This window comes from Protopterus annectens, chromosome 6.part0 (assembly GCF_019279795.1).
Source record: "Protopterus annectens isolate FY-2018-M chromosome 6.part0, PAN1.0, whole genome shotgun sequence".
Lineage (NCBI taxonomy): Eukaryota > Metazoa > Chordata > Ceratodontiformes > Protopteridae > Protopterus > Protopterus annectens.
This window is the reverse complement of record NC_056737.1, coordinates 1,171,697,016-1,171,712,419: the sequence shown is the minus strand read 5'-3', so window position 1 is coordinate 1,171,712,419 and position 15,404 is coordinate 1,171,697,016. Positions and strand designations below refer to the sequence as shown.

Sequence of the window (15,404 nt, the reverse complement as noted above, 5' to 3'; positions counted from 1 at the left end):
GTTGCTTGAGGGCATACTTCTCAAGCGTACCTCATATGAGGAATGTACCTCATTTGCGGTCTTAAAAAGTTCGTGTTCCTCAAAGTTCCACATTGAAAGTGGGACATGTTTAACTGATATTCATGGTAAATATCATAATAATTCATTAAGAGATCTTTTTTTTTTTTATAAGTAAAAGGGCGTGTGTAAAACCATCCCACGTCGCGTCACGACCTTAGTTGAAGCTGTTAGTAAGGCATTAGAAGATACTTGTGTTCCACATTTTGCCCATGCATAATGATCCACATTATACGGGCTAGTGTTCCTTCTTTTGGAGATGGAAGGTCAGAGCTATGCTTGAGGGCGTTATTTGGATTAGAATTCTGCAAACACACCGTGGAAACAGTGCTGCAGAACGGTTACAAATGCCTCGACTCTTCTTAGTCCTGCTAAGGTGAAAAGTTGACAGAACAAGAATGTGTGAACTAACACACGCATTCCGAAGCAGAAGTGTGTAACTCTGACTATCGTACAACGATTAAGTGATCTGTGGCTCCTCTCCTTTTCATTCTGTATTTTTTTTTTTCCAAAAACAAATCCTGTCGTGTTTCCTTTGCTTTTTTTTTTGGAAATTTATAAAAATCGGTGATCGGAAGTCTTGCCGTAACAGTAGCTGTAATACTGCAGTTTATAATACCGCCAATCGCGCCACACTTGGCCTCTACTGTTAACCAATGACAAGGCAGACCAACAAACCAATGGAATAGCAGAACGCGTAATAGAAAACCAATGAGAATATTCAGTTACTCAGCCAACCGTGTGCATGGTTTCGTGCCTTCGACCAATCATCAATCTGCAACGCCGACGACGGTGAGGGTGAAGAAATAATGTCCCAAAATAAAAACTTGGGCAGGAGATGTAAAAAATAAGGGAATGTATGAGTAATACTAGACTGTTAAGATTTTTGCCTCGTACTTTTGCTGTGTTTCCCAAAATGTTGTTTTCTGGCAAGTCACCGAGTATTGAAATAAATAAATAATGACGTGCAGTTAGGATTCCGATGGCTGTCCTTCAGCTATCTAGCAAGAATGTACAGACTGGGCCGATAGTGAGGTGCCGCTAGAAAACTGACCAGTAGTCCAGCTCCTGGTGCCATTCATCCACATTTCTAGTAGAACAGGCCGAGGCCGAACAACAAAAAAGTGCCAATAGCTCAGTTTCATGTGCCATTGGTCAAAATTCTGGTATTGTTTTCCTACTGCTCAGCTCTCTGACCAATAGCACATTAAAGCTAGAAATCAGACCAATAGCTCAGTCGCCTTAGCTATCGGTCCTTTATCTAGCTGCGCTGTCTTAAATGGTTTTATTTCAATTTACCGATATTTTAATACAGACATAATAGACTAGTACAAGATCTAATTTCATTGTGCTATGGTTGATTTTTCTTCAAACACCGTGCTATCGGTCAGTTTAAAAGGGCAGAAAGTCCACAGTGAGGCCGATGTCCCCGTGTTGACTTTTCACGAGGCTGCCCCAGAGAGAGCCTTCAAAAGCAAATCGTAACAGTGGAACAAACATGTAATGCGGTGTAAAACCTGTGTGTGTGTCCTCTCCTTCGGAGTGTCTCTTTGGCAGCCTTGTAAAGCTCATTGGGAGGAACCAGTTAAAAAATAAATACATAATCGTGCTAGCAACGGTTATGAAGAGATTGTAAATGCCTTTTTAAATACACCACGTAACCAAGTATATACACACACGTTTCCCTTGTACATGTTAAAAGGTGTTGCAATCTTGTTTGGACAAAGATGCATGTAATGTTGAAACTAACTATAGCAGTGCAAATAAGGCGATGCGTTGTTACTGATAACCCAAAGACTCTTTGGGACAGAAGGCTGTGAGTTCTATTTCTACGCAAAGGACCGGTTACTCACATTGCAATGCATCTTAAATGTGGTTGTGTGTGGGGTGCACTCCTCAGGCCCCGTTTGTGAGTCATAGGTAGCTCAATTACATGTAAGGCTCCCATGGCAGCTTTATACTTTACAGAACAACTGCTTTGAGCATCTACTGTGGTGCGCAGTAATTGCCCTTTCTGAGCAGTCTATGGACAGGACCCACCGGGAACTGCAGTCCAGCTCGGGATGAACGAGTCTTAGCCTTTCCACGAGCCTTACCGCCAGTCTTTCCTGCGTCCAGACATCGCCGCGAGGTTGATACATTGGATGGAGTGAGGGTAACAGTTACCACAGCTAGTTTGATACATGAGATGCAGTGATGGTAAAAGTTACCACAGGTATGTTGATACATCAGATGGAGTGGTGGTAACAGTTACTGTAGCTGACATGGCTCATCAGATGGCGTGATGGTAACATATACCACAGCTATGTTGATAGATCGGATTGATTGATGGTAACAGTTACCAAAGTAAGGCTGATACATCAGATGGAGTGATGGTAAAAGTTACCAAAGCTAGGTTGATGCATCAGATAGAGTGGTGGTAAGAGATACCACAGCTAGGTTGACACATCAGATGGAGTGAGGGTAACAGTTACTGTAGCTGACATGGTTCATCAGATGAAGTGATGGTAATAGATACCACAGCTAGGCTGATGCATCAGATGGAGTGATGGTAAAAGTTACCACCCCTAGGCAGATACATCGGATGGAGTGATGGTAACAGTTACCAAAGCAAGGCTGATACATCAGATGGAGTGATGGTAAAAGTTACCAAAGCTAGGTTGACACATCAGATGGAGTGATGGTAACAGTTACCACAGCTACATTGCTACATCGGATGGAGTGATGGTAACAGTTACCACAGCTAGTTTGATACATGCAATGTACTGATGGTAAAAGTAACCACAGGTATGTTGATACATCAGATGGAGTGATGGTAACAGTTACTGTAGCTGACATGGATAATCATATGGAGTGATGGTAACAGATACCACAGCTATGTTGATACATCAGATGGAGTGATGGCAATGCTACCACAGCTATGTTGATACATCAGATGGAGTGATGGTAATAGCTACCACAGCTAGGTTGATTCATCAGATAGAGTGATGTTAACAGTTACCACAGCTAGGTTGATACATCAGATGGGCGCTGGTAACAGTTGCCACAGCTACATTGATACATCCGATGGAGTGATGGTAACAGTTACCACAGCTAGGGTGATACATCAGGTGAAGTGATGGTAGCATTTACCACAGCTAGGTTGATACATTGGATGGAGTGAGTGTAACAGTTACACAGCTAGGTTGATACATCAGATGGAGTAATGGTAACATTTACCACAGCTAGGCTGATACATCAGATGAAGTGATGGTAACAGTTACTGTAGCTGACATGGTTCATTGGATGGAGTGATGGTAACAGATACCACATCTTGGTTGATACATCTGATGGAGTGGTTGTAACAGTTACCACAGCTAGGCTGATACATCGGCTGGAGTGATGGTAACACCAGATTTTAGGTTGCTACATCGGATGGAGTGATGGTAACAGTTAAAACAGCTAGGTTGATACAACAAATGGAGTGATGGTAACAGTTACCACAGATAGATTGATACATCTGATGGAGTGGTTGTAACAGTTACCACAGCTAGGCTGATACATCGGCTGGAGAGATGGCAACACTTACCACAGCTAGGTTGATACACTGGATGGAGTGAGGGTACCGGTTACCACAGCTAGGTTGATACATCAGATGGAGTGATAGTAACAGTTACCACAGGTATGTTGATACATCGGATGTAGTGATGATAACAGTTACTGTAGCTGACATGGTTCATTGGATGGAGTGATGGTAACAGATACCACAACTACATTGATACATCAGACGGAGTGATGGTAACAGTTACCAAAGCAAGGTTGATACATCAGCTGGAGTGATGGTAACAGATACCACAACTATGTTGATACATCAGATGGGTGATGGTAACAGTTACCACAGCTAGGTGATACATCAGATGGAGTGATGGTAACAGTTACCACAGCTAGGCTGATACATCAGATGGAGGATGGTAACAGATACCACAGCTAGGTTGATACAATGGATGGATTGAGGGTACCAGTTACCACAGCTAGGTTGATACATCAGATGGAGTGATAGTAACAGTTACCACAGGTATGCTGATACATCGGATGTAGTGATGACAACAGTTACTGTAGCTGACATGGCTCATCGGATGGAGTGATGGTAACAGATACCACAACCATTGGTGAGTCGACACAATTATCAACTTAGTTTTAGCCCATTGGATACATTGCGGATTCTAACATTTGCATATTAATTCTGAATTGTTCACTTGTTGACTGTGGGTGTGTTCAACTGACTATTACCTTGAGAGTCACGATTCTGGTGCTTTAAGACTTATAGGTTTCTGATTGGCCGCTTCAAATAATGGCGCCAAGGAGTTCTCTAGATTACTATTTCCTGAAAAAGGGGTAGAAATAAAGTTTTTCTGACTCGGGGAGGAAAGATCCCATGCAAATCTTAAAACTAATCTGTCTCTGTTTTAGCAACATTTCTACTGAAAGTGATATCGATCACTAAAATGATGCCTTAGTATGTTCACGCAGGTAATAGTGCCACACTATATTCCCTGGCATCATGCCTTACACGGGCACTTCATATATTTATCTAGGCAGAAACGTATAATTCCAGTAGAAACAAACAGAAAATAAATCGCTTATGTATTAGCCTTTGATGACCGCGAAACTCAGACTGGGCAAAAGACTCTTTTCAGTGGACACCCGGCAGGAAAAGCTCTTTATGAATTGCATATTTGTGCAGGCAAATAACATGAGCTAAAAATAAAAACATACTACATAACACTAAGGTGCATATAGCTTAACATGCGATCACTATGGTATGCGAGCTGTACTGTATTTACACGGGCTAAAACAGCAGATATCAAAAGAACATTCAGCATTATTTTACAGTTCCGTACACGGATCACAGACGAGGAATATGCATATTTCCCTAAACATTCACCCGAGACAGTGAAGCAAGACTGAAAATATGAGGATTTAGGTTACTTGATTTGGGAGTATAAACGGGGAACTTGGTAATGCTGATGGTTCGAGGACACGCTTGTTTAGCTGAGAGATATGATCTCGTGGTTTTTTTTTTTTTTTTTTTTCTCTTTTAAACTGATAGGCTAAGAATTAGTAATCGGAGGGTTACGAGTAAAGGACTGTTTTGCTGAGAAATGTTTTCAATGAGAGTTTATTTAGCAGACAAGATGCTATACAAAAAAATCCGTACCATTTACTGCTTTGTGCTTGGCTGAGTAAAACAGCCAATGAACTTTGGCTATTTAACTGCTATTTTGCACATGATCACAATGGGTGAAGCCCAAAGGGTGGAGATTAGCTGAATGCATATATTCCAGCTCTGTTATTCACTTCCAAAGTCTTTTTAAAACAACGTTTATCGACTATGCCAGAACCAGCAAAACCCGCTGCCCCTAAAAAGGGTTCAAAGAAGGTTGTGAAGAAACCGGCTAAGAAAGATGGAAAGAAGCGCCGTAGGAGTCGTAAAGAAAGCTATTCTATTTACGTATACAAGGTTTTGAAGCAGGTTCATCCTGATACTGGGATATCTTCTAAAGCCATGAACATCATGAATTCTTTTGTGAATGATATCTTTGAGCGGATTGCAGGAGAAGCTTCTCGTCTAGCTCACTACAACAAGCGCTCGACGATCAGTTCGCGGGAGATTCAGACAGCGGTGCGGCTTTTGTTGCCTGGTGAGCTGGCTAAACATGCTGTGTCCGAGGGCACCAAAGCCGTCACCAAGTATACAAGTGCCAAGAAGAGTCTCCTTCCTGACACCCAAAGGCCCTTTTAAGGGCCAGCACCTTTCTGCATAAGAGCTGTACTATAGTAACTGACTTGTTACATTTGCTTGCGGTCTAGAAAGTACCAAATTGCACAGTATCAAATTTCTCAGCTCTAAAATCCATCTACGTAACTGAATTTCTCAGCTCTAAAATCAATCTACGTAACTGAATTTAAAACACGGTTTCTCGATTTCTGGTTCGCACATTATTTTGGACTAGAAAGTAAGCCCCACCCATCAGCATCAGTGTAAAGGCTGCACTTCTTCTGTAATGGAATCAATGTTTTTTTCAGCCACGGGTGTAGGGATTGGTGATTAAACGTGGTGCACCTGTGGAACCTGTTTAATGTTTACCACCGTGTCCCATGCGACTGGCCATCTCACAAGAATTCAGTATTGAACAACCACTAAAGATGCATTGTCCATCTACCGCCAGCACTTGACCCATCCAACTACCATGGCCGGCAAAGAAAACACAAATCCTTAAGCAGCTCTCGACTTTCCCTGATACCGCCTCTTATATGTATATTTACGCTGCCTCTCCAACTTTCTTCCCTTATCCGGTAAATTATTCAGGATCACGGTTAGTTGATACCGACAGACATTATTCTTTCATACTTTTGCATGTTGGTGCAAGTCCTGATCTACCAATGTTTTAAGTTAATTGGAGTAATGTTTAATTACCCTGCTGTGGACGATCTGTCCCCTTATTTTGCCTTTCTTCCAAGTTGTTGTTACACACAGCTTGAGAGGTATTTTCGTTGCTAAGCAGTGATTTACGTTACCCGCGCCCCCGACTTACTACTCTAGAGAGATCGCAGTAGAGAAAGTACATTAGCCTATTTACAGGAAATTATACCTGAAGATTTTTGTATACGGCTCAAAAGTTGCAGATATCTGGTATTTATCAAAAGTGTCATTTTATGAGAATCGGGGACAATACAATTAAAACGGCTTATCTGTGAACACAAATGGATGTTTACTGATTTCGTTTCCCGCCGTAGAGGAGAATTCTAACGGCTGAGTTTACTGAATGCCAATGTGAATAACTTGTGACACTGTTCAAATCAACCAATAGAAAAGAACCGTGTCTCCCGTTTGAAATGTGGTTGCCATAATACGTAAGTACCTTTTTTTTTTTTTTTTTCCCAAAAACAAATCCAGTCGTATTACCGTTGCTTTTTTTTTTTTTGGAAATTTATAAAATCGGTTCTCGGAAGCTTGCCGTAACAGTATATGTAATTCTGCAGTTTATAATCACGCCACAGAAGGCCCTGTACTGTTAACCAATGACAAAGGCAGACCAATCAACCAATGGAATAGCAGAGAGCATAAGAAAAAATCAATGAGAATATTCAGTGACTCGGCCAACCGGGCGCATGGCTTCGTGCCTTTGACCAATCATCACTCTGCAATGCCAGTCGACGTGAGGATGAAGAAATAATGTCCCCAAAAGAAAAAGCTGTGAGCGGGAGATGTAAAAAAATAAGGGAAAGTATGAGTGATACTGGTGTGTTTTTTCAAAAACGTGCCTTTCTGGCAAGTCACCGAGTACTGAAATAAATAAATAATGGCGTGCACTTAGGTTTCCGATGTCAAATACATCGGAAAATGCAGGTTAACACAGACCGTGCTATTCTACCAGTTCTCTAACTTTAAAATAGCAGTATTTAAAATCTTGCAACAGTCTTTTCCCCAAAGTGACGGTCGTTTATAACATATGAAGTGTGCCCAGCTTTTTTTTTTTCGACGATTACTACCGCGTTTTTTTTTTTTTTTTAATTATTATTTTTTTTTTTTTTGCAGCTTTTAACTTTGGACCGTTTTCTTTACACGGAGTATGTGTATATACCAGCTCTTGCCTGTGCAGACTTAAATTGCTGAAGTGGTAGTGTTCGATCCTCATGTCAGGGGAAGCGCTCGTGCAGTCGTGTCAAACTACTGCTGGGGTCGGCGGAGAAACGTTTCATTTCGGGTCAGAGACGAATATACTACTGAAGAGGTCTTCGAGGGAAATGCTTCATGTCGGCATCTAAGTGACTGTGCAGAAAATAATATGCCGATGAGAAGGTCGTAGGGGAAGTGTTTCTGCAGCGATGCCGTTGGAGGAAGAGTTTCGTTATGATGACAGTTAAGTGCTTGTGCAGACTTGGCGACACAAGGGTTGCCATTTTTGTAACAGCCAAAAAAGTGACAAGCGCTCCAGCTTTTGCCACAGCCATCTCGATAAGTAAATGTGTTCTGGTTTAGTTGGCTTCACTACTAACTGTGTAAGCCTTTGCAAGTAGTCCTTGAACCCCCCCTATCTAGAGCAAGGTATTTTTCCCATACAAATCCTTCAGTATTGTGCAGCTTCTAAAAAAACAAAAGGATCGGGCTTAGCACAAGAGATGTCAATGCTGCAGTAGCTGTTAAGTAATAATGCTCCCTTTGGGACACATGCAGCAGCTGCAACGCCCAGACAGATACCCTATTAAAAGACACAAGAGCTCAAGGATGGATGGTACAAGCACGGACTCAAAGCTGTTATCACTATAGTCGCCAAGACTAGACTGCTAAGAGGCGAGGTGTCTTGCGTCATACAAGGCAATAGAGCTAGTGCACATGCGTACATCGGAAAGCGTTAGTCTAGGGATGTAAACATCTGGTGTTACAGCAATCGAGGGTGTCGGATGTCCAGGTGTGTGTAGATAAGCGGCCAAGCATGGAATAGAGACCAAAGAAGAAAGAGAGTCGCCAAAGGTTGCAGTGATCTGCTAACGAAAACTATTTTTGAAAAGCCTACGAAAGTGAAAGTTTCTTGGAGAGAAGACGAAAAGACCCTTTGTAGAAAAAGTGCGGCTCTTAAAAGAGCCTTTGTGTTCACTGGTCGTGTATAGGTTAAGCTCGTTCTCCTCGAATGCGCCTTGCTAGCTGAATATCTTTGGGCATGATAGTTACTCTCTTAGCGTGAATAGCACAGAGGTTGGTATCTTCAAAGAGGCCTACAAGATAAGCCTCGCTTGCCTCCTGCAAAGCCATGACTGCAGAACTCTGGAAACGAAGATCCGTCTTGAAATCCTGTGCGATCTCTCGAACAAGTCGCTGGAAAGGAAGCTTGCGAATAAGTAATTCGGTGGACTTCTGATATCGACGGATTTCTCGAAGAGCAACAGTGCCAGGCCGGTAACGATGAGGCTTCTTGACACCTCCAGTAGCCGGAGCACTTTTGCGGGCAGCCTTTGTAGCAAGCTGTTTACGAGGAGCCTTTCCACCGGTAGACTTCCTAGCGGTCTGCTTTGTTCGAGCCATAACGGTAACAACAGCTGGTCTTCCTAAGCAAGTTTAAAACAAGTGCAACCTTTCTCTCCGTGACCCTTTTTATAGGCAGTTGGTGACACACCTCTAATTACTGATTGGTTTGGTATCTTTCCCACCCCTACTGTTTGATTCGTTGAAAGCAATCCCTAGCCCTACAGATTTCGCCTTTCAGCCCCTTCAAATACTTGGACAACACCCCTCACTCAAAGTTCTATGTCGCGTACAGCACAGACCCTGAAGTGAAGTGTTCATTTTACAATCGTTCACACGAAGTTGTGCAGCACATGTTGCTGAATTCAAGGCACGCTAGCAAAATAATATTTCCTTTCTTCACCTTTCTTGACTGTTGGCACTTGATGTTCCGTATGAAGTAATTAAGTTCTTCATATTCAGTAAAGTCGGAAAAGTATATGTATATATGTTCCTGTTTAGTCTTATTTTTGATATATACGTATATCTGTTTTGTTTCAAATCAGTTCTAATAACCCGACATTTTATTTCAACGCCATTCCAAGGGATATACAGAAGGCTAGAACAATGAGAAAAGGCTCACAAACTAGAGCAGCCAGCTGTAGAGAAACGATGAAGTGGGTGAGCCAGTCCTAGCACGGTTTGACTGTACGCGGGCGGAGATGATCGTTGGATACACTAAAATGAAGTGCGCAGCTATGAGGATTAATTAACGAACGGCATCAGACACACGGTGGAAAATGTTTACTGAAACACCTGCTAAATATTGCCCCTCTTCCAAACTTGACTTCGGTAATCTAACCAACGAAAAGCAAGTTCAACTAAAGGCACAGAGGTCCCATAGATGATTACTGGACATTGTGTCTGGCACCATTGATCATCCTAACCCAGTTTTACTCCAGTCTAATTAGAGAGCAGCAGATGAATGTCGAGACAATCCTGCTGTAGCAGTGGACCCACCTGTTTAGTATGTCATGGTCTTAATGTAGTGCATTACCAACATTCATTTTGCTAGGGTCAAAAGATAAGTGCGAAAGAGAATAATGTGCAATAAAGCCACATAAAAGATGTAGCAATATATGCAAAGTGTAACGCTTGTTAAGTTGCCATAGTTGGAGTACTTTTATACGAATGTAAATTTGCCTATGTCACAAGTGATAGAACGCAATTAAGGTGGTTGAAAAATATGTAGACGTAGCTCACTATTAACTTGTTGATTAGACAGAAAACAATTCTAAAGCCAGTAAGCATCTACCATGGTGTAGAATGAAGTGGGAAAAGCGGTACTGTAAATTACAGGTAGAGAACAGATGTCAGCCTTTCTTGATAAAGTGCAGTGGCTCTTAAAAGAGCCTTTGGAGGTTGCACCGCTAAAGAGCTTTACTTCTTAGCTTTCGATGCTGTCTTTTTTGCTTTGGGTGCACTCTTGGGTTTCAGAGCTTTGGGCTTCACTGGCTTTTTCGCTGGACTCTTGGCTGCCTTCGGTTTAGCAGATTTGACCTTCTTAGGACTCTTGGCCGCCTTTTTAGCTGCTGCTGGTTTCTTGGCTTTCTTTGGCGCCTTCTTTTTGCTGCCGGCTGCTGCTGTCTTCTTGGATTTCTTAGCAGTCCCGGGTGTCTTGGCTTTAGCAACAGACTTCTTTTTGGCAGTTTTTTCCTTCTTGGGTGCCTCCTTCTTGTTGAGCTTGTAGGAACCCTTGTGCTGCAGCAACTTCCCTTTGCTGACCAGACTCCTGAGTGACAACAAGAGGCGGGCGTTGTTCTTCTCCACATCGTAGCCCGCAGCCTTGAGAGCCTTCTTGAGTGCAGGGAGGGACAGCCCGTGCCGGTCTTTGGAGGCGCCCACAGCCTTCACGGTCAGATCAGACACGCTGGGACCTGCCGGTTTGCTTTTCGAAGCTGCCACCTTCTTCTTTGAAGGCTTGGTAGGAGCAACTGCTGGCGCGGTCTCGGTATCAGCCATATTTGTCAAACACACAAACAATACTACTAAAAAAATAAAACTGTTGAAATGACTCCGGTTAAAAGAATGCGGTGTTTTATACCCATAAGGAAGTGGGAGGGTCAACTTGACTGAGGCTCTTCATTGGGCAGATTTGTAGCCAATCCGGATTTACAGGAACACTGTCTGTCTGAAGGCTCCCCTAATCAGTGTTTCTTTGTTAGAGAGAATAAAACAAAATTATAAATTACAGCATGCACCGTCAACATTTAGAACGAAACAAGTAAAGAACATAATACACCACCAAAGACAATAGGTGTGTGACCCACGCCTTGTACTTGCTCCTTAAAAAAGTGACTCAACCATGCAGAACGCTGTCTGGTTTTACGTCGGTCTCTCCTTCTACATGTATTTGCTTGTAAATGTAATCCTTTTCTAGAAAAGAAAATGTCCATGCCTAGCAGTGGTGCATCGTTGCTCATCCACAGATTACAGGAGTAATGCACTCGTTTAAGTTTCCTTCTCCATTAGCGTAAAATCTGCAAAAATAACAGCTAGTCATAGAACAGCTCACAACGACCCCTCTTTATTAAGGGGAAACGTGTTTTAATCTTCTGACTTCTTGGGGGATTCGTGACTTTCTAAGGCTCATTTTGGAGTACATGTATGCTAAAGACTTCAAGAAATCCTTCACAGAACGCTAGCCAACACAGACCTGGCCATTCTACCGATTATCTAAGTTTAAAATAGCAGTGTTTAAAATCTATTACTTTCTTTCGCTCCTTTGCTCCCCGACTCACCATTATTTTAGACCGAGTCCAGACTTATTGTGCCAAGAACTACAGAGGTATGAGCACCGTTGGTTTGGAAAGAAGTAAGAATTCACATAGGACTAAACATCTGCCAAATCACAGCAGAGGACAGGCTATTGAGTACAATGTGACTCGTGCTAGCCTTCCAGGTTAGCTACGGGATTTAAGACGCTTACTGCTGTTATTTAGAAATTTATGGGGTTTTACTGTCGAGCGATATGTTTGGGTCTGTACCTAGTAAATGGGGCGATGTAGTCAATGATGGATCTGATAAGGGAAGCTTGCGGTGGTAGGACAGTTTCTTTGGCTCACAGATTTCTGGCGATTCACTTGTCAAGAGAAGATGAAAGGAAACCTGACGATCGACTGAAAAATAAAGAGTCCTCCATATAAGTACTCCATTCTGTTATGACCGTCTCTTTCCCAACACGACTGTTGTTTATAACACGAGGTGTTCAGAGATATATCTTTCGACCGAATACTATCATTTTAAGGCTTTTACCTTTAGGTCGTTTTCACTACACCGAGTATATGCATACACCAAATCTAGCTTGTGCAGACTGATGTCAAGTAAAGCACTTGTGCACACATGGATATCATACTGAAAGGTTCGTGGCTGAAACGTTTCACTTTGGTGTCAGTCAAGTGCTCGAGCAGAAAAGGACAACTGCTGAAGGGGTCCTTTAGGTGAAACATTTCATGGTGGTGCAAGTTAAGTGCTTCTGCAAACATGGTCACACTGGGGGGGGGGGGGAGTTGTTGAGGAAAACATTTTATTTTGGAGCAAGTCAAGGACCTAAAATCGAATGGGAATATGATCCGGAAAGAGACGAAGGCATTTTTTTTTTTGCTTTCCTCTTGTAAACCTAAAACATTCCCCTGCTTTGTTGTAGAATGATTTGCTGGTTGCTTGAGGGCATACTTCTCAAGCGTACCTCATATGAGGAATGTACCTCATTTGCGGTCTTAAAAAGTTCGTGTTCCTCAAAGTTCCACATTGAAATTAGGACACGTTTAACTGATATTCATGGTAAATATCATAATAATTCATTAAGAGGTCTTTTTTTTTATAAGTAAAAGGAGCGTGTGTAAACCATCCCGTCGCGTCACGACCTTAGTTGAAGCTGTTAGTAAGGCATTAGAATGTGTTCCACATTTTGCCCATGTGATCCACATTATACGGGCTAGTGTTCCTTCTTTTGGAGATGGAAGGTCGAGAGCTATGCTTGAGGGCGTTATTTGGATTAGAATTCTGCAAACACACCGTGGAAACAGTGCTGCAGCACGGTTACAAATGCCTCGACTCTTCTTAGTCCTGCTAAGGTGAAAAGTTGACAGAACAAGAATGTGTGAACTAACACACGCATTCCGAAGCAGAAGTGTGTAACTCTGACTATCGTACAACGATTAAGTGATCTGTGGCTCCTCTCCTTTTCATTCTGTATTTTTTTTTTCCAAAAACAAATCCTGTCGTGTTTCCTTTGCTTTTTTTTTGGAAATTTATAAAAATCGGTGATCGGAAGTCTTGCCGTAACAGTAGCTGTAATACTGCAGTTTATAATACCGCCAATCGCGCCACACTTGGCCCTCTACTGTTAACCAATGACAAAGGCAGACCAACAAACCAATGGAATAGCAGAACGCGTAATAGAAAACCAATGAGAATATTCAGTTACTCAGCCAACCGTGTGCATGGTTTCGTGCCTTCGACCAATCATCAATCTGCAACGCCCGACGACGGTGAGGGTGAAGAAATAATGTCCCCAAAATAAAAACTTGAGCGGGAGATGTAAAAATAAGGGAATGTATGAGTAATACTAGACTGTTAAGATTTTTGCCTCGTACTTTTTGCCGTGTTTCCCAAAAATGTTGTTTTCTGGCAAGTCACCGAGTATTGAAATAAATAAATAATGACGTGCAGTTAGGATTCCGATGGCTGTCCTTCAGCTATCTAGCAAGAATGTACAGACTGGGCCGATAGTGAGGTGCCGCTAGAAAAACTGACCAGTAGTGCAGCTCCTGGTGCCATTCATCCACATTTCTAGTAGAACGGAGCCGAGCCGAACAACAAAAAAAGTGCCAATAGCTCAGTTTCATGTGCCATTGGTCAAAAATTCTGGTATTGTTTTCCTACTGCTCAGCTCTCTGACCAATAGCACATTAAAGCTAGGAAATCAGACCAATAGCTCAGTCGCCTTAGCTATCGGGCCTTTATCTAGCTGCGCTGTCTTAAATGGTTTGTTCAATTTACCGATAATACAATACAGACATAATAGACTAGTACAAGATCTAATTTCATTGTGCTATGGTTGATTTTTCTTCAAACACCGTGCTATCGGTCAGTTTAAAAGGAGCAGAAAGTCCACAGTGAGGCCGATGTCCCCGTGTTGACTTCACGAGCTGCTCCAGAGAGAGCCTTCAAAAAGCAAATCGTAACAGTGGAACAAACATGTAATGCGGTGTAAAACCTGTGTGTGTGTGTCCTCTCCTTCGGAGTGTCTCTTTTGGCAGCCTTGTAAAGCTCTTTGGGAGGAACCAGTTAAAAAAATAAATACATAATCGTGCTAGCAACGGTTATGAAGAGATTGTAAATGCCTTTTTAAATACACCACGTAACCAAGTATATGCACACGTTTCCCCTTGTACATGTTAAAAGGTGTTGCAATCTTGTTTGGACAAGATGCATGTGTGTTGAAACTAAACATAGCAGTGCAAATAAAGCGATGCGTTGTTTCTGATAACCCAAAGGCTCTTTGGGTCAGAAAGCTGTCAGTTCTATTTCTACGCAAGGGAGACCGGTTACTGACATTGCAATGCATCTTAAATGTGGTTGTGTGTGGGGGGTGCACTCCTCGGAGGCCCCGTTTGCTTGAGTCATAGGTAGCTCAATTACATGTAAGAGCTCCCATGGCAGCACATACTTTACACGATGCCCTATAGGGGACGAATGTACAGAACAACTGCTTTGAGCATCCACTGTGGTGCGCAGTACCCTTAAGATAGAGCATGAGCACCATCGAGTAGCTCGCACTGCCATGGCATGCAGTCTGCATGCCATGGCAGTGCTGGCTACTCGATGGTGTAAAAATAGGTCTGTAGGTTGTCTGTCGCATATGTACGTGGGTACTTGCCTGGGATGATTGAGGACACGGGCTTACTCCGACCTGTACCATAAAACAGCACTAAGCATTTCATTTTGGTGGCAAGGCTAGGTTTGAACGGACCCCGTGGGTCGTAAGGCTAGCAATCCTGTAGAAAATGTTTATTGCTATGTATTGGCACTTTAAGGGAAAGTATAGTCAAAGAGGCATGCGCCAATCTGCCACGTGGAGTAAATTTTGTAAAAAGGCTATTAAATCAAGTGCTCGGACAGAAAACTAGAATGCAGTGAATACATTTCATCAAGATTATCGTAGGATGGCGAAATCGGAACCTTTCGTAGGCAGGGTGATATGGCCCTTAAAAGGGCCTTTGGGTCTCGAGAAGTCTTCTTCCTTACTTTGATTTTGCGGGTTTTTCCGTTTTCTTAGGAAGCAGGACTGACTGGATGT

General features: G+C 42.5%; 3 protein-coding genes across 3 annotated transcripts; 1 reads left to right on the top strand and 2 right to left on the bottom strand.

Annotated features, from left to right (window-relative positions):
• Nucleotides 1–5,410: 5,410 nt before the first annotated feature.
• Nucleotides 5,411–5,839, top strand: LOC122803957 (histone H2B type 1-J-like). Its single transcript, XM_044073635.1, has one exon. It carries the CDS (start codon nt 5,429–5,431, stop codon nt 5,837–5,839), a length of 411 nt encoding a protein of 136 aa, XP_043929570.1. The 5' UTR covers nt 5,411–5,428.
• Nucleotides 5,840–7,658: 1,819 nt separating this feature from the next.
• On the bottom strand, nt 7,659–9,136 carry LOC122804738 (histone H3). The gene has a single exon (XM_044074799.1). It carries the CDS (start codon nt 9,119–9,121, stop codon nt 8,711–8,713), a length of 411 nt encoding a protein of 136 aa, XP_043930734.1. The 5' UTR covers nt 9,122–9,136; the 3' UTR covers nt 7,659–8,710.
• Nucleotides 9,137–10,436: 1,300 nt separating this feature from the next.
• On the bottom strand, nt 10,437–11,105 carry LOC122804092 (histone H1-like). Its single transcript, XM_044073752.1, has one exon. It carries the CDS (start codon nt 11,060–11,062, stop codon nt 10,481–10,483), a length of 582 nt encoding a protein of 193 aa, XP_043929687.1. The 5' UTR covers nt 11,063–11,105; the 3' UTR covers nt 10,437–10,480.
• Between the last annotated feature and the right edge of the window lie 4,299 nt (nt 11,106–15,404).

Coding starts and splice junctions, on each gene's coding strand:
- LOC122803957 (XM_044073635.1), top strand. CDS start 5,429: ATGCCAGAACCAGCAAAACCCGCTGCCCCTAAAAAGGGTTCAAAGAAG.
- LOC122804738 (XM_044074799.1), bottom strand. CDS start 9,121: ATGGCTCGAACAAAGCAGACCGCTAGGAAGTCTACCGGTGGAAAGGCT.
- LOC122804092 (XM_044073752.1), bottom strand. CDS start 11,062: ATGGCTGATACCGAGACCGCGCCAGCAGTTGCTCCTACCAAGCCTTCA.